Consider the following 26,816-nt stretch of genomic DNA (forward strand, 5'->3'; position numbering starts at 1 on the left):
TTACCTACTTATAACAGTAGAAAGTTTACAATTTGCTAACTGCTATACTGGGATGAACAGAAAGGCTTGGTCCCAAGCTTCATCAAGCTTCTAGACTTGTAAGGAAAATAAACACTTAAACTAAAAATGTATAAAAGGCAGCTTTCGTAAATGCTTTGAAGGAGAGGTCCGCTGAGGAACTAACAGACCTAATTAATTAAGGAAAGTTTCCCTGAGGACATTAGATCTGAAATCTGAAGGAAGATTACAGAAACCCAAAGAAATATGCCACTAGATGAGGCGAAAGGGGGCTGGTAATGCAGGACTATGAGCCCTGCTATAGGATTTTGCATTTTAAGAGTGCTGGATGGGTACTACACTTATCGTGGTGGTGATCACTTCATTAGGTATGTAATTGTTTAATGACTACATTGTACATCTGAAACTAATATATGTCGACTGTAATTGAAAAATAGATTTTTAGAGAAGAATGCTGGAAAGCTGCTGAAGTATTTAAGCAGGAGAGTGACATCTCATTTACATCTTGAAAACATCAGACTGGCTTCCCTGTGAAAAAGAAGCTGGGCATGAAAAAGCAGCAGATTGCATTGTAAGGGTTAAGGAAAGGGAAATGACAAGAATGGTAACTCACTTTTTTAATTCATGGAAATAGATTGATGGTGGTACCAGTCCCTGAGAAAACTCTGAAAGATGAATCCTCCACCAGAATTAGTACTTCTTTAAAGACAAGAGGGGAGTCAGTTGCAGATGAAAGATGTTGGAGACAGAAATAAGGAACGGGGTCCTCAGCCGTAGAGAAAGCCTCTGGCCTTATTTCCTCTGAACCGAAGCGAAGAATGAGATCAAATAAATTGCACTTCTGTCTCTAAGTTGGAAGGGGTAATAAAAATTAATTCATCTTTAGGAATCGAGGTATATACAGTTGTGGGATTGTACATGCTCCTGAACCACCCAACTATACTACCTATTCCTGGCAATCTGAAGGTTTTAGACTAGCCACTTGTGGTTATTGAGCATTTGAAATGTGGCTGGTTCGAATTAAGATGTATTTTAAGTGTAAAATACACACCAGATTTCTTAAACAGCATGCCAAAAAAAAAAAAAAAACTATCTCATTTTTTAACACTGATTACATGTTGAAAGGAAGACTTTGGATATACTGGGTTAAGTAAAATATATGATTAAAATTAATTTAATGTATTTCATTTGACTTTTTCAAATGTATCTAACTAGAAAATTTTTAATTACACATCTGGCTCAAATCATATTTCTCTTGGATGGCGCTATTTTAGACAGAAAGTCAGCTTAGTGTTCTAAGACATGACATCATGCTATTATTTGAACCATATCTTACCGGATGTAAGCGTCCATCACCTTTTTTCACTGGTACCTACCTATGCACAGCCCCGCAAGCCGCCGGATGAGCACGAGCACCACGCCCCCCTGACGCACTACAAGGGCCAGCATGCACTGCGCCCTTCTGGGGACGGGGCCTCAGAGGACCGCCCCCTCGTGTCGTCATGACCGCTGCGCAGCGCGAGTCCTTCGCGCACCTTCCGGGGGCGCTCGTGGTGGAGGTGGGCGGGGGCGTCCGCGAAGCGGTGGGGTCAGGAGACCCGGGGCGCGCGAGTGAGGGGGGCTCTGCGGCTCCTGGGTGAGATGCCTTAGGGTAGCGTTTCTCGAGGCCATTTTTGTGTGGGAAGAGGTTGTAAGGACCGTGCCTCCCCCCCACACGCGTCACGTGGACGAGTGCGGCTCGTTTCGGGGGAATCCGGGTGTCCGCCAGAAGAGCTTTTGCTGCGGGCGGGCGCGGGGCGTGTAGCATCGCGGTCGCCTCCCGCATACTCCAAGGAGGCAGCCGCGCGCGGGGTCCCAGCGGCAGGGGCCTGGCGTCTCTTCTGTAACTGGCCGAATGGGCCGCAGCCCGGGTCTCTAAGAGCCGGCAGGGAAGATAGTCCGCTTCCGAGGTTATGGAAGAGGGGGCCTAAGGGAAGTAGGCTTACCTTCCTCCCAACGTTGCTTACATTTCTCACCTGGCTGCCGACCTGCGTTAACTTTTTTTTGAAAAGGAAGTGGGTTCTTAAGCATTTTGCAAGGGTCATAACAAGCAGTCTTGTGGGCTAAGAAATGTCTATTTAACTGAGCTGTTGTTTACAGGAAGAAACTACCTACTCACGATCTAGGAGAGGGTGTGAATTTTAGCGGACCCAGTAGATCAAACATTTATTCATTTCAACTATTGTGCGTGCTCATCCAGACTCAAGTAACGTGAATGAAATGATATAGTTCTGGTATGCTTCATCTTAGGGAGTCGTCTTTTCTTCTGGCAAGTTCTGTCTTCTTTGGTACTTACGGTTTGTGATGTGTGATGTGTGATGAGCTTCAAGTTGATTCCCTGAGTATCTACCGTCATAAAATTTACAGCCCTGTGATAGCCCTCCCTAGAAATGAGAGGGATATCCCTTCCAAACAGGATTCTAGCATCTCTACTTTTTTTAAAGATGTTAATAATTTTTTATCATATTAGTTTCAAGTATATGGCATATTGTTTAGACATTTATATAGTTTATGAAACGCTCACTCTGATTACTTTCTCTCCTCTACACCTAGACATTACATTACTACTGACTTGCTCCTCATTCTTTTGCTGCAAGAGATAAAATTTAACGTTGGTTCTCTGACTTTAAATTCACAATTTATGAAAGTTCCTGCCAGATTCTTGTTTTAAATCGCTATAGTCTGATTTTCCATGACCATTTATTGCAGTAACAGGCCCACACATCTGAACTGTTAAAAAAAAAAGTAAACAGGCATATTAAAAATTTTGTTAGTTTATTTGAGCAAAAACCAATACCAATCAGGCAGCATCAAACTGGAAGTGGTTAAGAGTGTCCTGCAGATAGGAGCTGGAGGAAAGACTTAGAGGAAGTGCAGAAGCAAGAAAGGAAATAATTTGATTGGCTATGGCTTAAAGCCGCATTGACTGTTTGTAATTGTTTGTCCTTAGTGTTTTTTAATGTAAGCTTTGTCAAGGTAAGAAACCCTTAAACCCGTAGAGAACTTTTATGAGTTAATTTAAGTCAAACTGATAGCAACTGCTGAGAAGCAGAAGCTCGAGGGATTAAGAAAATGCTCCAAAGAACGGCAGTTTTGCATCTTATTTTATACCTTGGAATAAAAGGAGGAGACGTAAGGAGGGATGAAGTACATTGGTGTAGATTAAGGGGGTGGGAGAAAGCAAAATGGGGCAAGGGGAGTCTCTGGGATTGGATGAAAAGCAAGAGGGAGAGACACATGCTTTTACATTGTGGGTACAAGATAGGTAATAACATGTATAGCATTAGAGATGGTGTTGGGGGAACAAGATAGCAATGAGGGTTTCTGGGGTCTCTGCTCTGGTGCCCCAGTTTTGCCCTGAGAGATCTGGAATGGAGATTACTCTGACATTACAAAGGTATTTTATCTTAGATGCAAAAAGACAGTAGACAGGTTCACTTAAGGTAAAGATTGACCTTCGTCAAGAAAGCTACAGACCTAGGACGTGACTACCTTCCATGACTCGCTTTTAGTTTGGAATTTTTGTGTTCAGACCATTCTGTGGTTACTTTCAGTCTCTGAGTTTGTAAGGCCCAGCCATACAGGCCGCCTCTGAATTTGTCAGGTGCAGTATGTGGCCTTTTTTTTATCCACACCTTGAGGCATTTACAAGCTTAGAGCTCAGTTGCTTACATAGGCCACCACAGCATTAGAGCCACATTAGTCTAATGGCCTCCTTGTTTAATTAATTTAACACAATGTAGGGGCTCATTGTAGAAAGTTTTCAGAAGCTACATGCACTGGGGCTCAGTAAAGCCTTTCTTTTTCCTTTTTTTTTTTTAAAAACACTTAACTGGGTCCATTACCATATGATCACATTTTCTACCAACAAGCTTTTCATACATTGGAGTCCAAATGAGGTCATTGGTAAGAGTCAACAGTCACGAGTGGGAGAGTTTCTAGCAAAGTATACTAGGCCTCTTTCAGATCTGGTCTCTACTGAATGGTTTTTATTCATGGCTTTATGTACCCTTTACAGCCCTCTTCTCCCCAAGGAGCTCAAGACAAATCAATCAGGAAAATGAAAGGTTCTTTTTAGTAAAACTAATCACAGTTGACATTAATTATGCTCAATATTATAGTAATTATTTTTTATTAATATTATTTAATCACAATAACCTCATGGGTTAAATGCTACCGTAATCCTTATTTTAACAGATGAAGAAGAAACACACAGAGAGGTTAAATAATCTACCCACTATTACAGTTAATATAAGCAAAGCCATAATTAGAACCCAGAAAGGGTATCTCTAAAGCTCACGCTCTTCACAACCCCAACAAGAACCCTTAACTGGTGGAAAACCACTGGGCTCTGTCACTTCCCTCTGAGTCATAAAACTATCAGAAATTAAAGGGTTGCTTTCCTGATAGGGAAAATTGGAGATTTACTAGCAGGAGCTAAAGAACTGATCTACTGTGGGAGAAAGGAGAGAAAAATAAAATGCCTGAAAAAGAGGACAGAAAAGTGGACACCTGCCCGGGAAAGATAAACCTCGTTTGGTGAGAGTCTGCCTAAAGCCAGCTGAGATCTGCAGCAGGGAAGCTGCTTCCCTCTCATTTGCTTTTGTTTTGAGTAGTAGGTTCAGATTCAATATAAACATTCAGATACTGAGCATTAAAAACATATAAAAACAACTTAAAGAAATAGGGTGTCTTTTGGAGTTTGTGGGATTTGGGACTTGTTTGATCTTTGCTTAAAGATGAAAAAGACCAGGGAAATAGTAGGAGAAAATGATCCCAGGCGTTCCAGATGGAGAAACCTCCATATGAGCACAGTTGGGCTACATCCAAAAGTCTGTTCAAGCACAGATGAGAGGGTGTAGCATCTTGCATTGGCTGCCTCTCTGTACTTCTGATGGCTGTGGTTTTTGATCAGAGCCTCAGCACCAACTCAGACCATGTGGACCGCGGATGAGATTGCACGGCTGTGTTACGAGCACTATGAGATCAGTCTGCCCAAGCAGGGGAAGCCAGAACCCAACCGCGAGTGGACGTTACTAGCAGCCGTGGTCAAGATACAGCCTATATCGGAGCAGTCCTGTGACTTCCCTGACAAACCCATGCAAGGTGAGACTTTTTCTCCTTGGGATGACCCCTCTCCCTGTCAGAGATGGTAGAATTATAAACGGCTCTACAGGGACTGTCGTGGTCAGGTATAAAATGCGATGTGGGGCATGTTCCTCTGCCCTCCGCCAGGTGGCACAGAACTTTCGGGTGGTGGGAGGTGGCTGTCCTGGAACAGTAAAGTAGTCGTCGGATGGGTTAGCCTATGGGAATACTCTGGAGGAATGTGCAGACTTATTAAACCTGAGAACTGGGGGCCATTCAGATTCCGAGCACTCAAACGTAACAATTTGTTCTTTTCCTCCTCAGTAACAAAGGAAGTTGTCTCAATGGGAACAGGAACGAAATGCATAGGCCAGTCCAAAATGAGGAAAAGTGGTAAGCCTGAATGGGGTCTAAATGGTGCCTGTCCAGGAAACGGTGTCCACGTTGCTTTTTCCTCTCCTCTTCAGGGCGAAGGGGCCGTGTTACTGAAGTGGCTGATCTTTCATGTCGACACTGACTGCCACTCTCATTTAAAGAATGGGAATAAACTCTGGAAGCAAAGACTGCCAAGAATACAATTTCTAGGTACATTGAAAGCTGGCCAGTATTTTCGTGCTCAAACAAGAAGTTCCCTGGGCTTAGCTATTCCACATTGTATCTGAAGCCCCAGAAAGCTTGAATTAAATGGAGACTTTGGCACGAAAAAGAATATGGAAATTCCTTAGAGATCTGGCATCTTCACCTGCTTGAGTTAGCAGAGTTTGCGTCCCCCCATTCCCCTAGCCTTACCTCCTGTGTATGGGGAAGCTGCTCCAGGGCCACCGTGGATTGAGTTCCGTGGAATTCTATCTTAACGAGCACAAGTGTGGAATGAGGGTACAAAAGATCTGGATCGCTGTCCTCCAGATAAAGATTTCTCTATAAGTCAATAGTTCTCAGGGGAGATTTTGTCTCCCAGGGGACATGGGACATTTGGCAATGTTGGGAGACATTTTTGGTTGTCACAACTTGGGAGGAGGAGAGTGTGCTCCTGGCCTCTAGTGAGTAGAGGCCAGGAATGTTGCTCATCATCCTATAATGCACAGAACAAAACCCCACAACAAAGAATTTTCCAACCCAAAATGCCAGTAGTACAGTGTTAAAAACGCTGCTGTAAATGCATTGCCATTAACGATTGTGATTCTGCCTGGGAGAGCCCTCCAGGAGCCATATGGCCATCCTGGGTACTGGGGGAAACTGCTATGTTCTGTTTCTAGGAACTAGGGCCTCTCTAGATTCTGCATGTCTTCACTAGTAACCTGTCTTTGCCACAGGAGACATCCTCAATGATAGCCATGCTGAGGTCATAGCCAGAAGAAGTTTCCAAAGGTAAAGCCATATCCCCAGAGGGTCTGATTTAGCCCGGAATGGGGGGCCCAGAATTTGTATTTCTAATAATCTCCCAAGTAAAACTGATTATGTTGGCCTGCAACCTACACATTGAATAGCACTGGTCTAGAAAGTGGTTCTCGTGCTGGAGTGTGCATCACAGTCAGCTAGAGAGTTTGTTAAAGTCCAAATTGTTGCCTGCCCCCAGAGATTTTGAGTCAGCAAGTCCTGGATGGAGCCTGAGAAATTGCATTTCTAACAAATTTCAGATGATGCCGATGCTCCCGGTTCAAGGATAACACTTTGAGAATCATTGGTCTAGATCAGTATTCTAATTCCAAATCTACCAGTCCCATTGGTCCGTAATAGATCTTTCTCTCTTAGTAATCACCCAGCCAGAGTCTTTCTCTTTACCACGAAGATTGGCGTTCATTCCGATAACATCCTGCACCCATTAGGTACCTTCTCCATCAGCTCCACTTGGCAGCCGCACTGAAGCAGGATAGCATCTTTGTCCCAGGAACTCACAAGGGACTGTGGAAACTCAGACCGGACCTCTTGTTTGTGTTTTTCTCCAGCCATACGCCCTGTAAGTGTACTCAAACCTTTGGATTAATGTTACATTGTCTGCTTCCTTATGCTTGTCTTATCCATAGACATGTTTCTCAAAAAAAAAAAAAAAAAAAAAAAAACCACTTCTGGCTGAAGTGTAGCCATGACCAGTGACAATGCCCTGGATCCTTTTTTAAAAAAAATTTTAATGTGATGTCCACCCATGGTTTGTCGCAGAAAGAACACTACCTGGAGAATGTCATTATCTGGATCACTAGGCATTTCTTTCTCATTACTAATTGATAAATTTGGTGCTTGGTTTAGCTGCTTCAGACTCTTATTTGTGAGTTTTATTAGCATGAGTCAGCCTCTTGAGTTAGGGCATCTGTCAAGGTCAGACCTCTGAGCCTGTGCTGCAGAGTAGGAGGTGGGCCCTGGTGAATTCTCCAAAGTCACTGTCACCTCTCGAGGTCTCTGGAAGTCTGCCACCCGCCTCTCTGGCAACACTCCCACTCCTGCATCTCTTGCCTTTCCCACTTTTGGGTTATAGAGGCTGCAGATGTATTATTCACATGCTTTAGAAAAGCAACACACATTAGGTTAATGTTCGAAGAAACAGCACCCTTCTCAAGGGGAGGCTGTGCTCTTTACCAAACTCTGGTTTTCTCTGAGTCCCTGTAAACACAGAAATCTCTAAACTGGCATCCGGAAACACCAACCGTATAATTTACTGCAGAGTTTTTACTCTGAGGATATGCACATAAATCTCTAAAGATGGGGAAGTTGTGAGTGTCGTTTGGCAAACTTATTTAACCATGAAATCAAGACATCAACTAAATGCACCTGGGAAACTGTGCCCACTCTAAACCAGTGGTTCTCAACTCAGGACTATTTTGATGTTACCTGAGTTAGGGCATCAAGGTCAGAGAATAGAATTAAGCTTTTTTTATAGCAGTGGTTCCCAAACTTGAGCTTACATCAGAATCACAAGGCGAGCTTGTTAGAGCACAGGCAGCTGGGTACCACCTCCAGAGTTTCCGATGCATCAGGGTCCCAAGAACTTGCTAACAAGTTCCCAAGGGATGTTGATGTGGCTGGTCCGGGGGTCTCACTTTGAGAACAACTGGTTTAAAGGATTTCTTCTCCTGAAGGTGGGGATGCCTCCATCATTCCAATGCTTGAGTTCGAAGATCAGCCTTGCTGTCCAGTCAGTAGAGATTGGGCCGATAACCCATCAGTAGAAGCAAGTGGTAACATCGAAGCTACTGAAGATAAAAGGAAATGTGAAGACCCGGACAGTCCTGTGACCAAAAAGATGAGGCTTGAGCCCAAGATTCCTGCCAAAGAAGTCGCCAATGGTGCAGCTCACCATCAGAGTTTTGGCAATCAGGAAAGTGGCCCACCAGATGTTAGCAACACTAATCTCCCCTCAAGGGGTCAGGCTGCTGTCAAGGGAATGGCCCCCGGTGGTGCCAAGGTCGTGGATGTTTATAGAACTGGAGCCAAGTGTGTGCCTGGAGAAGCTGGAGACTCGGGGAAGCCTGGTGCCGCGTATCATCAGGTGGGGCTGTTCCGGGTGAAGCCAGGCCGGGGAGACAGGACTTGCTCCATGTCCTGCAGTGACAAGTTGGCACGATGGAATATCCTCGGATGCCAAGGGGCACTGTTGATGCATTTTCTGGAAGAGCCTATCTACCTGTCAGCTGTGGTCATTGGAAAGTGTCCATACAGCCAGGAAGCCATGCAGAGAGCGCTGACTGGGAGGTAAGAGGGCGGTGGGGGCGGGGGAGGGGGCGTCCACTGGAACGGTATTTCCGAGGAGCAGTCGAGAGTATATCCAAAGAGCCTTAGAAACATCCAAACACTTTGATCCAGAAGTTCCACTGCTAGGATTTGTCTTAAGGAAATAATTGAGGAAGTGTTCAAACGTTTAGCTTTCTGTGTAGCCATTTTTTAAAAAGAAAAGGAAGCACTAAAATGGCTGTTGGTAAGAGATCAAGTGATTTCAGTCGACTCATGGAGGACTATTTAACATGGTAAGATGCTTATAATGTTTAAAGAGCAGTTTAGAAGATAAAATGAGTTCATTTTGGTCTTAAAATTTTCTCTGTCTATGCACATAGAAAAAATTCATAGGACGATATACGCAAAGGCATCAATATTGTTATCTCTGAACTATGGTATTGTGGGTAGTTTTTTCTTTGCGATTACTCTATTTTCTAATTTTTCTACAATGTACATATGTTGCTGTTAAAATTTTTTTTTAAACCTCAAACATTAAGTGTTAATTTTTTAAAAGGGCAAAGACAAAGGATGATCACTCGAGTGTGATCTCCTTAAAGACGTGTTAGCATTAAGAAAGATCCAAACCTGTAAAGAATTTTTATGCGTTTATTTAAGCCAAACTGACAAAACGCTAGGAGCAAGATCTCAAATGCTTTTGAGTTTTGCAGCTTCTTTTATGCATTTGAAATTAAGGAGGGAACATGAGGAAGATTAGAGAAACCAAGGCGGGATTGGATTACAGGAGAGTCAACAAGATTATGCGCTCTCTTGAGGGTTAATATCCCCCTCGAAGGGGTATTACTTCTGGCATTTGAAAGGTGTTAACCCAGCTGCACAAGAACAATGGGCAGGACTGGCCTAAACCCTTTTGCTAAAGAAGGTACAGGCCCCGGGTGTGACTACCCACCGTGACCTGCTCAGTTAGGAATTTATAATCAGATCAGCCTGTGAGGTCACTTTCAGCCGAACCAGATGAATGCTGTAGTAATTGAGGGCAGGTCAAGCCATGGCCAAGGGGAGGCCTGTGGGCCTGTGTCAAATTACCTGTCCTGAAGCAACTCTAAGAAGTAGCCCCAGGTTATAACCCTCTAATTCCACTCCTGGGTACATACCCAAGAGAAATGAAAACATACATCCACATAAAGCTTGTTCATGAATGTTCATAGCAGCATCAGTCATAATAGCCGAAAAGTGAAACAACCCGAATGTCCATTAGCTGGTAAATTGATAAACAAAAAGTGGTATATCCATACAATGGAATGTCACTCAGCCACAAAAAGAAGGGAGGACTCAGGCGCACTGCCACATAGACGAACCTTATGCTAAGTCAAAGAAGCGAAATAGAAAGTATGATTTCATGTAGTGAAATTTCCAAAATAGGCAATCTGTAGAAACAGAAAGTAGATTCGTGGGTGCCAGGGACTGGGGAAAGGGGTGGGAAGCGACTGCCAATAGGTGCAGGGTGTCTTACGGGCATGGTGAAAATATTTTAAATTTAGATTATGGCGAGAGTGGCAAATTTTGTGAATATACTAAGAAATATATTGAATTATACTTAAGTGGGTGAATTTTATGGCATGTAAACTATATTCCAATAAGAATATTAAATTAAAGAATAAAAAGCAACTCTAGGCACTGTGCCCAAGATATTTTCTGTGTTTTCTCTGTTTTCCCTGTTATGAGACTTTAAGTTCCTATCTGCTCAGGCATCTAGATTGTGTGAAAGATATAAGAGAAAACATGAAGCTTTTATATTTTAGGGTAATTTTGACTTCTGGTGTTTTTGAAGGATTTCCTAGGAAGCCAATGCCAACAAGTTAATAATCCTGTTTAAGGTTTTCAAATCTTTCAAAGCAGCTATCAGGAATGGCATTTGATGTTACTGAAGTCACTGGGGGCTGGGGGAGAGGTGACTCAAATCACAGTTATCACTTCAGAGTGATGGGAAGGGATCTTCCTCCAGCCAAAAGGTCCAGATGATTCTTTTTTGTCACATCCTCCTATCCTCCTCTCCAGATCCATCCGTCCATCCGTCCGTCCGTCCGTCCATCCACCCACCCACACACCTCTTAAGGCCTTTGCTTCCCACCAAGGCACAGGGATGGTAATGTTGTCTGCAATCCTACATACTGTCTCTAGGAGTGTGCCTAAACTGAATGCATTTTCTCTCCCAATTAGGTGTCAGAATATCTTGGCTTTACCCAAGGGCTTTGGAGTTCAAGAAGTGAAACTACAGCAGTCAACTTTACTGTTTGAACAGAGCCGCTGTGCAGTACAGGCAAAAAGGGCTGATGGCCCAGGCCGACTTGTTCCTTGTGGAGCAGGTAAGGGATCCAGGTTCTCCTTGCCCTGGAGAAACTTGTCCCCAGATAGTAGAGTAGCCTGGGAGGGGCTGCATCCTCCCAGCCTGGGGAGGTGTTTTACTATCCAAATGGTCAATAGTGTGAGCTTTGGAGACACCTGTACTGGGTCAAGTTCATGTTCTGTGTGACCTTGGACAACCTCCGTATCCTCTCTTAGCCTCAATTTTTTCATCTTCAAATAAGCATATCCTTTATCAGGGTTATGAGAATTAAATGAGAAATTCTGTTTCATTTACTGTGTGTTTAGTGTATAATAAATGCTCAGTGACTGTGAGTCGTTACAGTGAATTTGATGATGAATCATGAACCACTTTATATGACTGTCCTCTGGAGGCCGAATGTCAGAGTGGCTGTCATTATGTCTGACATCCTATCCAGCTCCCATTAGTCTGCAGAGGCAGGGAAATATTTTTATTAAAACACTTTTGGAATTTATGGAAAACTGAACGGTTTTAACCCCAGAATCGTATCTTTTCATAGCCATCAGCTGGAGTGCAGTGCCCGAGCAGCCATTGGACGTCACTGCCAATGGCTTTCCGCAGGGAACAACAAAGAAAGGAATCCGAAGCCTTCAGGCCAGGTACGGCATATTGGGGCGGGAGATGGTGGCTGTGTACTCACGCCTCACCGCTGTCTAATTCCAGATCATTTTCATCACCCCAAAAAGAAAACCCATTAATAGTCACTCCCTCTGTCTCCCTCTCCCCATCCCTGGCAACTCCTAATTTACTTTATAGCTCCACAGATTTATCTGTTCTGGACATGGCACATAAACAGAATCATACTTGGGCTTTTATGTCGAGCTTCTTTTACTCAGCATGCTTTCAGGGTTCATCGACATTGTAGCACGTATCAGTCCTACATTCCTTTTTATGGCTAAATAATAATGCATGGTGTGGATAGGCCACCTTTTGTTTATCTATTCATCCATGGATGGACATTTGGGTTATTTCACTTTTTGGCCATTATGAATGGTACGGCTGTGAGCATCTGTGTACAAGCTTTCATAACAACTGCACAATTTTAAAACTTTATCAGCAATGTATGAGTTTCAATTACACTGCATCCTTTATAATACTTGTCATTGTCTTTTTTTTATGGTAGCCATTCTAGTGGTCGTGAAGTGCTACCTCACTGTGGTTTTGCATTTCTTTAATAACTAATGATGTTGACCATATTTTCATGTACTTATTAGCTATTTGTATATCTTCTTTGGAGAATATTCAGGTCCTTTACCCATTTTTAAAATTGGTTCATTTATCTTTTTATTGTTGGGTTGCAAGATTTCTTTGTATATTCTGGACAATAGTCCTTTATCAGGTATATATTTAGAAATATTTTCTCCAGTTCTGGGGGTTGTCTTTTTCAGTTTTTGACAGGGTCCTTTAAAGCACAAAAGTTTAAAATTTCGATGAAGTCCATTTTATCTATTTTTTTCCCTTTGGTGATTTGTGCTTTTGGTGCCATATCTAGGAAACCATTGTCTCATTCAAGATCACAAATATTTACTGTTTTCTTCTAACAGTTTTGTGGTTTTCACTCTTATGTTTAGGCCTGTCATCCATTTTGCGTTAATTTTTCTAGAGGGTGTGAGGTAGGGCGTCCAACTTCCTTCTTTTGCATTCAGTTGTTCCGGCACCATTTTTTGGAAAGAGTTTTCTTCTCCCTGGGAGATTTTGAACAGAACACTTTCTTAGGCTCTGCCACTAAAGATTCTAGTTTTGTTGGTCAAGGTTGGAACTCAAAAATCACTTACGAACCTCCACAGTGATTGCACTGGCAAAAAGGGTACCATGGAAATAAGACTCTGTGCTTTCAAATTGGCTTTTTGCTGAAATATAGAGCTTTTGAGCTGCTAGACATGAAACATTTCATTGTTGTGCGTTCAGAGGTTCACGCATCTGCCTTACTGTTCTTTTGCCAAGTGCTCAGCTCGTCTCATCCACCCTGCTTTTCCCTTCCCACGGGGCCACAGGTAGTCCACCAAAGGCATTTCCATCGCACTCTGTATTGAGCTGCTCTGAGTGACTCTTGTAGGAGTCTCCCAATTTACAGGTAGTCCTTTTCACTCTAAGTTTCCTTTCCACTTCTTTATTATGCCTTAATAGAGTTGTAATTAAAATTCACAGGTGGATTTTGGCTTTTTTCGACATGTCTGTTTGCCTGACATGACACAAACAACAATAACAACTTAAAACTTTTCAAACTGAAAAAAAAAAAGTTTTGTTCTTCACAGCCATTGAGCAGCATTCAAATGGCCTAGACAGCAGACCCAGCCTATCTCCTTGGTGGCCTAGGATGTTGAATTGAGTAATACATTCAAAATTGTTGTGGTAGAGCTTTTTGGACAGTTTTTCCAAGGGCCTTCCTGGCTTCAGGCTACCATTAGCACCTCTCAGGGGACCAAAGATGTGTGAGCAGAGTAGGTCATGAGGGACAGGAATCACACTTTCCTGCTGAGCTCGGGTGACAGGCTAGCAGCAGCTCATGCTGGCCCTACCCTCTGACTGTGGTTTCGACTTGCTGCTTTGCTCAAGTCTAGAATGCTCTTCTTCTTGTGACTCCACACCCTCTTTGACTTTAAGAGCTCGGCTCAACCACCACTGCCTTCTGGCTCACAATTACCATCTTTTCTTTAGTGCTGTTCTCTAGCTTCTCCCAATATGTCGGTGCTTTCTTCGTGACTGAGAGTGCCTCCCATTGTCACCCTTGCTCTGTCGCCAGTTAGGTGACTTTGGACAAGTCCACTTGCCCTCTGGGCCTCTGTTTGTCCATATCTGTAAAACGAGGATGTTGGAGTAGATGATCCGAGGTCTCCGGCACGTTGCAGATGTCTCTCCCTTTAGAAGGCAGACTCCGTTCAGGGAGGAAGGATACGGTAGAATAGGTGCTTTGTAGTTCAAGAGACCAATGTTTAATTCCTGGCTCCCTGGTTGTGTGAACTTGGGGCAAATTTCTTTACCTCGCTGAGGCTCCATTTCCCCAAGCGATAAAGCAAGGTTGACTGAAAGCATCTATCGCACAGAAATGCTGTGAGAAATGAATGAGAGGGAGCGACTCTAACTTGGTGCAGGGCTTGCACCAGACACCTTGTTATGATCGAGTTCCCCTTCACTTGTCAAGTAAAGCTTCATGTTGTTTCTGAAAGAGCCAGTCACTTTCGTTCTGAAGACCAGCGGCTGCTGGAGGCAAAGCCGGTTTTCTCATTGCTCGTTCCTGAGTGCTGGCATCCGGCGACCGCCCTCTTCAAAACTACGGGGCACGGGAACTCAGACTGGGGTGTAGAGACGTTTTATATACTAATTCAACACTAGAAGAAACTATTTTACATAAGTTTTTGTGTGTGTTTTTTTTTTTTTTTTTTTTTTTTTACAAACAATGAGGGAACAATAACCAGGTAAAGAACCCTCATTTTTAAGAAGTTTAATTTTACTCTGCCTCTTATAGGCAAATGCCTTTGCCCTAACATAGCAAATCCTCTTCCCATTCCTGTCCAAAAACCAAAGTATCCTAGAGTATCATTAAATAGCTCATTGGTTTATAAAAGAAAAGCGCAAGGGATTAAAAAATAAATTTAAGTGTATCTGTGTTAGAGTAAAGGTAGTGCTAAATTGAAAACATCAGTGTGATAGTTTAAAGATTACAATGTGAATGTGTAATCTTTTAAAAGATTACATATATATGTATGTATAGCTTTCCTAGATCTTCTTACATATATTTCAGTAAAGGTTAATTTCCTTCATAGAAATCTTTTACATCTTTTATTAGAGTTATTCCATGATTATTTTATTAGTTATCTGTTGCTATATATCAAACTACCCCCCAAAAGTTAGTGGCTTAAAACCATAATCACCATTTATTATTTCACAGTTTCCGTGGGTCAGGAATTTAGGAAGATAATTCTGACTCAGGGACTCATGAGGTTGCATCCATCATGTCAGCCAGGGCGCAGTCATCCGAAGGCTCGACTGGGGGTGGAGGATCTGATTCCACAATGGCTCACTCATGTGACTGATAGGTCAGTGCTAGCCGTTGGCAGGAAGCCTCAGTTCTTGACAACTCGGATCTCTCCAGAAGGCTACGAAGAGTTTATCTTCTCAATTTGGTGTCTGGCTTCCCCGAGAACAAGTGATCCAAGAGAGCAAGGCAGGAGCCATAGCATCTTTTATGACGTAGCCTCAGAAGTCACACGGCATCTACAGCTTCCTAATGGTTATGTACAAGGGGCATGAATTTCAGGAGACAAGTCTTCATCTTAGAGATTGGCTACAATGTATGCTATTTTAAGTAATTTCCTTTTATTTCATTTTCTTGGCATTCCTACTGCAACCAATTTTTTGTTGCTCTCTGTTGCAATCAGTGTTTGTATCCAGCAACTTTGCTAATGCTTATTATTATACTGATTTATCTGGGAATTCTTTTGGAATTTTTTAAAAATAGATAATCTTTTACAAATTGTATTTCCTTTCCAATCCTCCATTCTTTCTATTTCTTGGCTCACTAGAAGTTGGCTAGAACTGGCACTATCACAGTCACGTGCAAATAACACCTTTGGTTTTTGCTTTTGAATCCCTTTTCCTTCTATTTTTTGTCTCACTGGCTAGAACTTCTGTATAACATTGGACAAAAGCAGCGATAGCAAATACCCTTGTCTTATTCCTGATTTTAAGGACATATATTTGCTGTAGGTTTTTATAGATACCATTTATGAATTTTAATACCTTTCCTTGTCCTAGTTTGTAAAAGGTTTTCAATTATTCAATGGATGTTGAGTTCTAACAAATGCTATTTTACATATATTTTCCTCACATTTCCTCCTTTAATATGTTAATGAGGTGAGTGCCATTAGTTTTTTGGCTTTGGAGTTTTTTAATGTTAAAGCAGCTTTTAACATTATATTCCCGGGTGCCAGCAGCCACGGACTACAGTTAAGGCCCAGGGAGAACAGCATGCAAGGACTCAGGGTTCTGCTTTGAGCAGTGATTCCCTTTCCTAGGCCAGGTCCCAGCCAGGTGAAGCAGCTTCTTGGAAGACTGCTCGATCCCCTGTTTTGTATGTAGCAGTATGGTCACTGTGTCTAAACTGATGGTACAATTTGTGGGGACAGTGAAGGGTAAGGTGTGTAACAATGAGCCTGCACTTTGTGGGCACACATAACAGTTCCTGACTTCTAGACCGGCTCATGAATTGTGTATGTGAGAGAAAGGAAGGAGGCATACACAGTCCAGGCCACAGCCAACATGGATGTGCCACACCAAGAAGGCCCCAGTGGGCTGGAAAGGAGTCCACACCCGCTTCCTTCGCTGCTCCAGACTAAGACTTCCATGTCGCTGGATATTAGAAGCAAAGGACTGGCCTCCAAAGGCCTGTGGTACTTAGGTGAAGATGGGAGGTTCTGCCTCGAGTGGCTCATCCAAGTGGACTTCATAACCACAGTTTACATGGGGAGCAGCTCTCAAGTCTCTGAAACAAAGCTTTCGATTTCTTGTGCCCAAGGGGCCAGCTCCCTTGAAAGGAGGTAGCTAACATGGCCGTTAGGTGCCTTGGGGGGAATTTAGTAATTCTGCCTCTATCTTTATCTCATTTGAGCCTGTCACCTTGATGAATTCCCTGCTGATGACATTTGTTAAGATAAGATTCATTTTTGTGCCTCAACCTAATAAGACATTTGGTTCTAGGTTTTCTTCTTGCCAAGGACAGGTGACAATGGGGGCTCTCTTACATTCAGAACTAAATACTATATGAAGCCTGGTGTCTTTGATAGGGATCTGGTGCATCACAAACACTTAATAAATCCTCTTTGTTTTTTTCCAAACAGATCTCGAATCAGCAAAGTGGAACTCTTCAGATCATTCCAGAAGCTGCTAAGCAGTATTTCAGAGGACAAGTGGCCCGACTCCCTCAGGTGACACTGTTGACCCATATTATTTCATAGTTAGTAAGACTTCCAGTGTAATTTTGGCTTATGAGTGACAGGAAGCTTTGGCAGGAGTTCGGCCGGCCAGTAGGCACCTACTGTTGACCACATGCTCTTCCATCCGCGCAGCCCTACTTGCAGGATACGTGTGTGATCTGAGGTGTGGAAGGCAGGCAGTTCGTTGGTACAGAATCCCAAGAGACAAAGGGTAGAATTGGGTCTTGGCCCATTCCAGGCCCTCCTTTCATTCCACCTCCAGACTGAGAGTACTGTGGAGATGTGAGTGCTTGCAGAGCAATGTATTTATTCTGTGAGGCTCTTCATTCTCTTCTCTTTTTCTTTTTTTCACATCAGTGGTTGTGAACTGCAGCTCCGTGACTTAAATCACTCTTCAAATAAGAATGTAGAGAACTATAAAACCAACTCAGGGGCAGGTGGGTGGGTTCAGTTGACACTGACTACCCAGAGTTAGGCCAGACTTCACAGAGTAAGGGCACAGTCCCCACAAACTGCCCTCACTTCAGATGCCAGCAACAAGCTTGGGGGCCCCCCAAGCCACTCACATTTCTGATCAACTGACTACAAACTCGGGGGGTTCCCACTACCCCCTCAGGTTCCATAATTCGTTAGAACAACTCAGAATTTGGGAAAGCACTATAATTAAAATTACCCTTTACTGTAAAGGACCAGCTAAAGGAAGGGACACCTGGGGCGAGGACTGGGAAGGTCCCAAACACGGTGCCTCCATGACCTCAGGATGCATCACCCTCTCAGCACGTCACTGTGTATCAGCAGCCAGGAAGCTGACCTGCACTTCAGGGTCCAGGGTTTTTACTGGGGTTTCATTAATTAGCAGGACTGACTGAATTGTGGTTCACATGATGTAACTGAACTCAGTCTTCATCTCCTCCTCCCACCCTGGGAGGTCAGACTGATACCACCAGGTGGCTCGATGCTCCAGCTCTCTAACCACATGGCTGGTCTTTCTGGCATGGCCAGCACAATTATTAAACTCTCTAGGGCCCACCATGAGTCACCTCGTTAAATACAAACTCAGGTGTGATCTGAGGGGCCCACCATGAAAACAAAGGCATTCCTATCACTTGGGTAATTTTAAGAGTTTAGAGGTTCCTGCTTAAAAACTGGCAACAAAGACCAGCCAATTCTTCACTATACGACAATGGGAAAGCAAAGGGGTAGCTAAAAACTTCTGTGAAGAGGCTAGCCACTGTTATCACCACAGTGCAGACTGCAGTCAGTCATCCATTGTCAGACTGCACGTTTCTTGTCTGGGAAAATGAATCAAACTGGAACTGGGTGGGTTTCTACACATTCTGAGTGTTAAAAACAAATCTAGACTTAGGTAAGGAGAGACTATTCAAAAGGATCATTGCAATAAAAGAAGTGGCCTATTACACCAGGGGGAGGAGGATTAATGCAATAGCGAGAACATTCCAATCATGAGCCCTGGAAGCCTCTCAAAGGGCAGACAGAAAGGAGTTTCTTTTGTATAGTAGACTAAAGAAGGCTTGACAGAACCTGGAATGGGGGCGCGGGATGAGCAGGTGCCGTGATGGGACACTTCAACAGGAAATGTCTTTTCTTTTGGTCAGTCGATTCTCAGGAGGGGCTGTTACACATTCTGATGCAGACTCAGGCTAAGGATGGGTCAAAGTTCAAGCGTCTGGGATAATGAGGGAAATGTAACTAATATTCAGTCAAGTTAGCAGGTATTTTGTCGAGATTGGTCAGTGGGTTTGGTTAATCATTATGAGACAAAGAATGGGAATGTGGAGGATCTATGTTTGGCCTTGTCATAGGTAAACCAGGTGGGGGCGGAGGGTGGGGGTGGGGCAGAGCATCCATGAGTCTTATCTAGGTCATGGGGAAGGGCAGTGCTTTGCAGTCAGCCATTTCCCAGACACAGAAGGGTGGGAGGGAGATTTCTAAGCCATGGCTTTTTTAGGAACAGGACTCAGTTTAACATGGTCATGTGGTGTGTACATCTCACCCATTAACCATCAAAAAGCAGTAGGAACTTGATCGAACAACTGCAATCAGTTTTCACCACAACTAGCAACTTTGCTGTGCTGAAGTGAACTAAGAAACAACTTAGAAGCAGGATAGAATTGGATCAGTAAGACACTCGTCTCAGTTTCTTCAACTATAAAATACAAGGACAAAGCTCAAGGTCCAAGTCGAGAAGAGGGCTTGGAGGAGCCTGACTGAAGATTGGTCAAAGGACAGGGTCTTTGTCACAAGAAAATCTTTTAACTGGGTATAAATATTACAAATATTACTCAACATGTCAGCCGTTTTTTAGATGTCAGGCAGGCTAAGGGATAGGGAAGGGGTGTTGGTGGGCAGTGCAAAGGAGGAGACTGTGGATAAAATGGAAAGTGCTTTGGCTTGTTAGGGAAGGATGCAGACAAGTAGTTTGTAATGGCCGTATCCTCTGGCGGATATTATAGACGCTTAGAAAACTTTAAACCAAAAAGTAGATACGGTTACTCTTGTTTTATCTGATTTCAAGAAGACAAGACAAAACTAGCATTTTGTTGATTCCTACCTGTTTTAATCCATGTTACTTTCTACTAAATTCCCTAAAAAGGAGACAGGCACTCTAGGAAAGCATACTGAAATCCTCCCATTCCTAAGTCTCTTGTAATCTGTCCAGTTGATTGCTCAGGCACCTTGTTGGACCTGATGGTGAGCTGTTCAGTAAGAACCTGTGTGCTTGGTGGTGTGTGTGCATTAGGGTACGGAAGCTAGAGACGTACCAGGAGTTCAAAGAGGCCGCATCTGCTTACCAGGAGGCCTGGAACGTGCTCCAGAAGCAGGCATTTGCATCCTGGATCAGAAACCCCCCAGACTATCACCAGTTTAAATGAGAAGGGAAAGTTCGCAGAGGACTTACCGGTAACAAGATGAGTTGCAGCCCTTCATGCCGGACTGACTTCTTCCTTTATGCTAAACAAGCCTGAGTCAGGAAGAAAAGTCTGCCATCTACCAGAGCAACATACCTCTTTGGTGTAAGATGGATGGAATTCCGGAACACGGAACGATCTATACTTGATTGAAGGAGCTCTCTGCTGAAATGGCGTCTCACTAATGACCTCGGTATCTGTCCTAACTTGTGTTTTATTGCTTCTCTAAAATATGGAATAAGAATCTGAAATGTGATGCTTTAAAAGTACTCCACAGTAGCTTTGTTTCATGTGTTCCTACATTGATTTGGTAAGTATTTATTGGGCTGGGATGATGTCTGAACCTGTGTAGGTCTAGAGCGTCTCCTGGCATAGCGGACATATATTAGTATACCCAGCCTTTCTTCCCTCAGAGAGCCACCCTTTTCTGCACTATCTATAGAACTTAGTAGAAGCAAACCTTACTTCCTGCCTCCGAGAATGCAAGCCAGTCCTGGACAGTCGTAGAACTATTCCCAGAGCTATCAGGAAAGAGTCTCCTCTTGTATCATAAGCTGCAAAGGCCACATAATCTTGGGACCTTGCCTACCACGTGGATGCAGCTCACTTAAAAATGAAGGCAACAAAGAAAGGAGCAGCCAAGAGAATCAAAGCTTCAGCCATCAACCTTGTTTGGATGTCAGAAGCTAGTGCCCACCATGGACTTCAGTTACGTGAGATAAATTCCTATTGTTTTGAGAAAGCTGTTCGAGATGGTTTTCTGTGACTTTCAATGGAAGTTTAAAAGGCCACAAGTCCCGACAGCAAATCAGCAACAGAGGTAGCAACCAATCCTGTTTTAACTAATGTCTAATATTTAACTCCGCCTCTTCACACCTTAAATTATTGACTAAAAATGGAAGTGCTCCCTGTTGGGGTTACTCAGAGTTCTTGTTGATTCCTCGGCATTTCTTCAGCACTTTAAATTGTTTTTAATAAGAGCTTTATTGAGCTGTAATTCACACAGTAAAAAAAAAGTACATTCGGAAAGGTCGCCCATCTCGTCCATCCTCGTTCCATTCTCTACTTTCTCCTTCCCCAGCAGTAACCATTCTTAGTTGTCGGTGGACATTTCATTTTTTCCTTTGGAAATGCTGTTAATAACATATGTTTGTATACCCAGTGTACATATAATTTTTGCCAGTGTATCTTTTGGATAGAATTAGAAGTGGGATTTGCCGAGACAAAGGGTAAATGAGCATATAATTTTGCTTTATTTAACTATATCTTCAAAATTCTATTTCTAAATGTTAGTACCAAAAACAGGCAAAATGCAGGACAGCATTTTAGGATTTCATTTCTGTAAAACGATGAAAGGTATATATTTGTGTTTTGCTTGCATATGCTAAACTGTCTCTGAGTAGATAAACAGATACCAAGAAACCACTAACGCTGCCTATGAGGAGGGAAAGGGAATGGCTGGGGCCCAGGCGTGAGGCACAGACTTTACGCTGACAACCCTTTATCGTCTTGTTATTTTTTTAAATTTTTGAACCATGTTAAGTAAGTATTTATTGGGCTGGGATGAAAAAAATAGTACTTATTTTTAAAATACATTTTGGAAATGGAAAGAAATAATGGAAAAAGTTTCTCTGTTTTAAACTGTAGAAATACCAGGAAATGCTCTGAAGTGACATCGTATAGGAAAGAGGGACTCACCACATGCTCATGGCAGCTCTACTTACAGTTCCGCAGAACTCTCTCGTTATTAACAAAATGCCTTCCGAGATTTGGCTCTTTTGGGAGAGTTTACACTTTCAGCATCGCTGCTGCTTCTGTTCATAAGCGGGCTCCACTGTTATGACTGTGTGCATCATTTTTCTTCTTTTTGTTTAGAATTTTTAAAACTTGGCCCGATTTAAATAATTTTGTGTGTATATATTCCACGTAGTCACTTCTGCCTCAAAGCATAGGGTTAAATGCCTTGTTTTATGGAGCTTACAAGTGCCAAGCATTAGCTCACTGTCTGGGGAGATGAATCTGCGCTGGAGAAAATGACCCAGCCTGCCTGCAGGCAGTGCCTGGCTGGGGGAGAAGCAGGCCCTGTCTGATGCGGTCGTGTGTGTGGCTGGTGGAAAGCCGCCTGCACCTGGACCTTGGCAACATTCTTTGGCTTTAAGACAATGTTCTGAACAAGCCTTAGCCAAAGTTTTCCAGTTTCTAAACCCAGTTTCCAGTTTCTAAGTTACATTTTTAACTGCCACTATCCTCCTTTGATGTTCTCTGGAGAAGCTAGATGAGTAAAGAGGAGTCTTGTGCAGCAGGAAGGTTATTAAATAGGAAATGGCTTCCAAGTAGATAGAGCATATGTGCCCACTTTCAAGGGCTCAAGTGGTTCTTTCCATAGAAACAAAGGCGGCTATCCCGAAGGAGTGGTTTGATACAGAAAGAGGCAAGAAGGCAGATACCTTGGAGATAGCAACTTTATTTTCCAGAAAGAGGTCTTTTTATACTCCATATTGAGGAATCATGTAGGCCTCCATAGCCTATAAATGTGAATTCCTTTAAACCTAGATGTGTCTTTCCTGGGGCCAAGCCTGACTTCTTGGAAGGCTGTCCAGATGGGTCTAAAATGAATCTTAAGTAGTACTTGTGGTTCAAAAGGGGGAGGAAAATTCTGCAAAGAGACACTTCAGGGCTGCAGGCAAAGTTGCATGAATTCAATTTTCATTTCTTAAAGCTGGGACCCCAAAACTAATCAAAGTGGATGGAACTCAGGGCGGTGTCTGTTGCCTGGTGGGGGAATGTGAGTGAGGGAGGGTGTGTGGAAAATGGTCCTAGGGGACTTTATGGGATGGCGGAAACATTCTGTTTTGATTAGAGTTGATTATTACATGGGCATAAACATTTGTCAACATTTATTTAGCTCTGTGCATTTTATTATATGTAATTATACCTCAATTTAAAAATGTGGGGGGAAAGCCCTACTCCTTAGGTCTGGATATTCAAGTAATTATGATTCTAATACCAACTCTGCCACTACTTACGTGAATGTGGGGAAAGTAATTTAATCTCTGACTTCTAACCTTTCACTTGTTCTACAAAATGCGGTCCCAGCATTAGGATGCTCAGTGTTCCATCTACGAGGGAGGATTTCTCATAAAAATTCTTCATGGGGTAGACAGTGCATAGAGAATTTTTCTCCAGGAAACTGAGCCCATTGACACTTTGAGATGTATATGGCCTCAGTCATGTTGGTAACAAGGGAGGGATGGAAATAATTCTTGTCTTAGTCAAATAACCTGGGTTCTGTATTTAGGTATTGGGTTTTTTATCCCTCATCCCAATAAGCCAGCAGGGTTAGCAACTTTTAGAACTAAGCGTGTTCAGCACTGCTTTTCAATCTCCAAATGCAGGAAAGGGTCTTGATTGGGAAAAGGCACCAGCAGAAATTCACTCCAAGTGGGGAGCCAGGCTGCCAAATGTTAGTCTCAAGCACATGTTCCTTGAACTTGGGCGTGGCTCCAGAGGGAGGAGAGCTCACAATGGAAACAGTGATGGCCGTTTGCTCAGGCAGCCAAGAGAATGAAAAGCACATTGAAACCTGCAGCGTCTCCATGGGGAGAGGCACGGTGGGCCCCTTGGTGGTGAAACCAACCTGACAACAGCAGGATGACAGAGCCCATTTCCAGCATCTTTCTTCACCTCGACGACAGGACCTTTATGTGCAACCTCTCAGGAGATCTCTGAGAAATTGTACTGAGGGCAACCCGAGCTTTGCCCAAGAATAGACCGATGTACACAGTCTAGTTCAGTCATTTTCGTTGAATTACATTCTGATAACTGAGAGAAAGAAAGAGCTCTTCTTAATGACATATTCCACTGCCCACCCCAGGATTTCACCAATTTCCTTTTTTATTGTTGCCACTCGTGAACTGTCGTGGCCTGCAGTGAGTGCCTTTTTCAGTGGGCATTTTCATGCTATACTTTTTCCCCTCATTTATCCAGTGCCATTGTGAGTTCCCTTCTCTCCTAGCACAACAGCACCTGCTGGGCTGAGAAACAAGGCCTCGGGGACAGCACAGTCCCCACCAGCTCCGGACGAGTGTTCACTCACCTGTGCTGATGCAGGCGGACCGTGCAGCCCGGCTGTACCTGTCTTTCGTGAAAGATGAGGGCTCACGTGGGTTACTGTTTGCTTGCATAGAATGTGAAGGAATTCTGCTTTAAAATAAAGGATGGCATGTAAAGTGTGGTACAAAGGTTACAAACCCAAATATTTCCAGGAGGGAAATTTAAAAGAGGTAGTGTGAACTGAGAAATGTATTTCTTATCCAATGAGGAACATTATTTTGTTCTAGTTGACTGTTGTCAGATCTTCTGAATTTTTTCAGAAGCAGGAAAATTGGATCGTTTGGTATATGTCTAGGGGCCGAATAGACTTTCCTCTCAGAACCTCCGGTCTAGCAGGACAAGGATGGCTTTAGGCTCTAGAGCTGAGTTTGAATTGAACTGTGGCTCCAGGATGTACTGGTTGTGTGATCTTAGGGAGATATTCTCGGTGTCAGTATCCTCACCTTTGAAATGACGGCAACACCACCCCCTGGCAATGGCGTCGTGGGGATGAGATGAGATAATGTACCACATAGGTATGAGAAGGGCTGCCCACCACAAGTACAGTGCCTGGCACATGGGAAACACCAGCCTCAGTCTGCCACTTCAGCTCGTAAGTGACTCTTTCCAATTTGCTAGTCTCGATTTCCAGCGCTTAAGCTAGTAAACACGAGAGATTGTCTTTGGGAGAAGCCTATCGGGCAATGTCTGCAGAGCCTCTTGCTGCGCACCAGGCATTTGCAGGTTCGCTTAATGCACCTCTCCGCCCCACGTCTGGAAGCAGCAGCCTATCTCCAGAAGCTAAGGGGGCAGGGAAGCAAAGCTGTCAATCACAGAGGTATATATAGATCCTCCTACCTAACTCTTATGGCTTTGCCGCCCGAAGTCAACCACCAGGATCTCTTTTTCTCCCTGAAGAAATAAAGATGAAAAGGGGAACCAACTGCGATTTTTAAAGTGTCCTACCATCCAGTGTAATACAGAGTAAGGCTTTTGAGAATAAGAACATTTATATCTCCTCAGACTGGTGCCCTGGTGCGCACACGTTCCACACGCCTTCCATGTGGCCACGGTGTTTCAGCCACTGCTGCAGAACTGAGATGCGTTAGCACTCGTTATGTAGGCTCTCAGCTCCAGGGAGACCAGTCACATACCCTGTAAACACCATCACTATGCCAGGCTTGTGCTGTGCACCTGAGGAAGAGGATGACTGATTGGGAAGGCGGGCCACGGCCTTCACAGTGGACTGGCAGCAGGGTGACAGAGGCTGAATACCCCACCTGGAAGAGGGCGGGGCACGGGAAGATTTCTTCAGCCCAGGTACAACTGAGCACAGAGGCGAAGGGGAAGGATGAGGGGTTAGCGAGCAAAGGGAAATGGTGTATGTGGGGGCTGTTTTGAGAGAAAGATATTTGAGGCAGAGAATCCCTCCCACATGCAAAGGCCAGAAATGAAAGCGTGACATGCTTGGCTGGACTGGCGGGGACATGCCCTGCGAAGGAGGATGGCGTTATCCTGATGACTGAACACTTGAGGGATTTGGGGAAATGGGTGTTGGGGTGGAAGTTGCATTTTGGAAAGATCGCTCTCCTCTATAGCAAGGGGGATGGATTGGCAGGGGCAGGGATGATGGCGAGGAGACCGCAGTGGGGGATCACCCCAGGAATTAGAGGAATGATGAGGCCCACCCACACAGCAATGGTCTTAGGAGACATAGGAAGGGGAGTGACTTGAGAAATACACAGAGGCTGGTGAGGCTGATTGGCCGATTGCAGGTAGGGGATGAGGGAGCATCGAAAATGGCTCCCAGATTACTGTGTAGGTGACAGGACGGAATGTGGAGCCAAGGATCAGGAAAGGGCGTCCAGGAAGGGGAACTGGTCTTGTGGGGGCAGGGCAGGAGATGCATGCAGGGGATGATGAGCTGTTTCAGAGTTTGGGATTTCTGTGATATCTAGGGATAAGGACCTAGAGTAGGCATTTGGAAACTGGTTTGGGGCTCAGGGGAGAAATGGGCTGGAGATAGAGATTTTAGAGTCATCTATTATAGGAGGTCTCTGAAGACAGGAGTTAGAATAAAATCATATATATATATATATATATAACCAATTACAGAATCATGGATTAACTAGTTCATCATTCCTGCCGATTTTCATGCCATCACTGTTGTATCTTAAACATGGGTCTGTTTCTGGATTTCTGTTGTGTTTCCTGGTTTCTCTCTATGCCATATGGCACAGTCTTAATGACTGCTAAGATAAGTCTCCCCAGATTGTTTTTCTTTACACTTCTTGGTTATTCTTGGCCTTTTGCTCTTCTAGATGGATTTGAGCATCGTCAGATTCCACAAAACAATAAAAAAAACCTGATCGAGATTTTTATTGGAATTGTGTTAAACTTATAGGTTAATCCGGGGACAATACGCATCTCTATTGGGTGTTCTTATCCTTGAATGTGGCATATTAGTATATCCTTTTATTTATGTCTTTATGGTCTGCAATAATGTTTTGTCATTTTCTCCATGAAGGCTTTGCATATCTTATATTTATTCCTATGTGCTTATTTCTTTTTCTCCTATTGAGAATGAGACCTTTTTTCCGATTACATTCTTCAATTGGTTGTAACTGGTATGTAGAAACTTCAATATTTGTAACCAATCTAGTCTCC

At 43.5% G+C, this 26,816-nt stretch overlaps 1 protein-coding gene across 7 annotated transcripts; it reads left to right on the forward strand.

Moving 5' to 3' along the window:
• The first annotated feature begins 1,480 nt into the window (after positions 1 to 1,480).
• ADAT1 (adenosine deaminase tRNA specific 1) lies at positions 1,481 to 26,524 on the forward strand. Of its 7 annotated transcripts, XM_036231326.1 has the most exons (11): positions 1,589 to 1,654; positions 2,158 to 2,326; positions 4,973 to 5,163; positions 5,470 to 5,538; positions 6,459 to 6,513; positions 6,972 to 7,102; positions 8,217 to 8,829; positions 11,029 to 11,174; positions 11,694 to 11,793; positions 17,032 to 17,118; positions 19,889 to 26,524. In XM_036231326.1, the coding sequence occupies exons 3-11, from the start codon at positions 4,995 to 4,997 to the stop codon at positions 20,019 to 20,021; spliced, it is 1,503 nt and encodes a 500-aa protein (XP_036087219.1). In that variant the 5' UTR covers positions 1,589 to 1,654; positions 2,158 to 2,326; positions 4,973 to 4,994; the 3' UTR covers positions 20,022 to 26,524. The 7 variants fall into 7 exon arrangements, with proteins under 7 accessions (XP_036087221.1, XP_015985563.2, XP_036087219.1 ...); XM_036231328.1 differs by lacking the exons at positions 1,589 to 1,654; positions 2,158 to 2,326 and adding an exon at positions 1,481 to 1,577; XM_016130077.2 differs by lacking the exon at positions 2,158 to 2,326 and having other exon boundaries at positions 1,572 to 1,654.
• The last annotated feature ends 292 nt before the right edge of the window (positions 26,525 to 26,816 follow it).

This window comes from Rousettus aegyptiacus, unplaced genomic scaffold (genome assembly GCF_014176215.1).
Source record: "Rousettus aegyptiacus isolate mRouAeg1 unplaced genomic scaffold, mRouAeg1.p scaffold_m13_p_14, whole genome shotgun sequence".
NCBI classification, from domain to species: Eukaryota; Metazoa; Chordata; class Mammalia; order Chiroptera; family Pteropodidae; genus Rousettus; species Rousettus aegyptiacus.

Bases quoted from the DNA above. Each gene is read 5' to 3' on its own strand.
- ADAT1 (XM_036231328.1), top strand. From the start codon at position 4,995: ATGTGGACCGCGGATGAGATTGCACGGCTGTGTTACGAGCACTATGAG. The intron at 11,175-11,693 runs GTAAGGGATCCA...ATCTTTTCATAG, and splicing joins ACTTGTTCCTTGTGGAGCAG to CCATCAGCTGGAGTGCAGTG. The intron at 11,794-17,031 runs GTACGGCATATT...TTTTCCAAACAG, and splicing joins ATCCGAAGCCTTCAGGCCAG to ATCTCGAATCAGCAAAGTGG.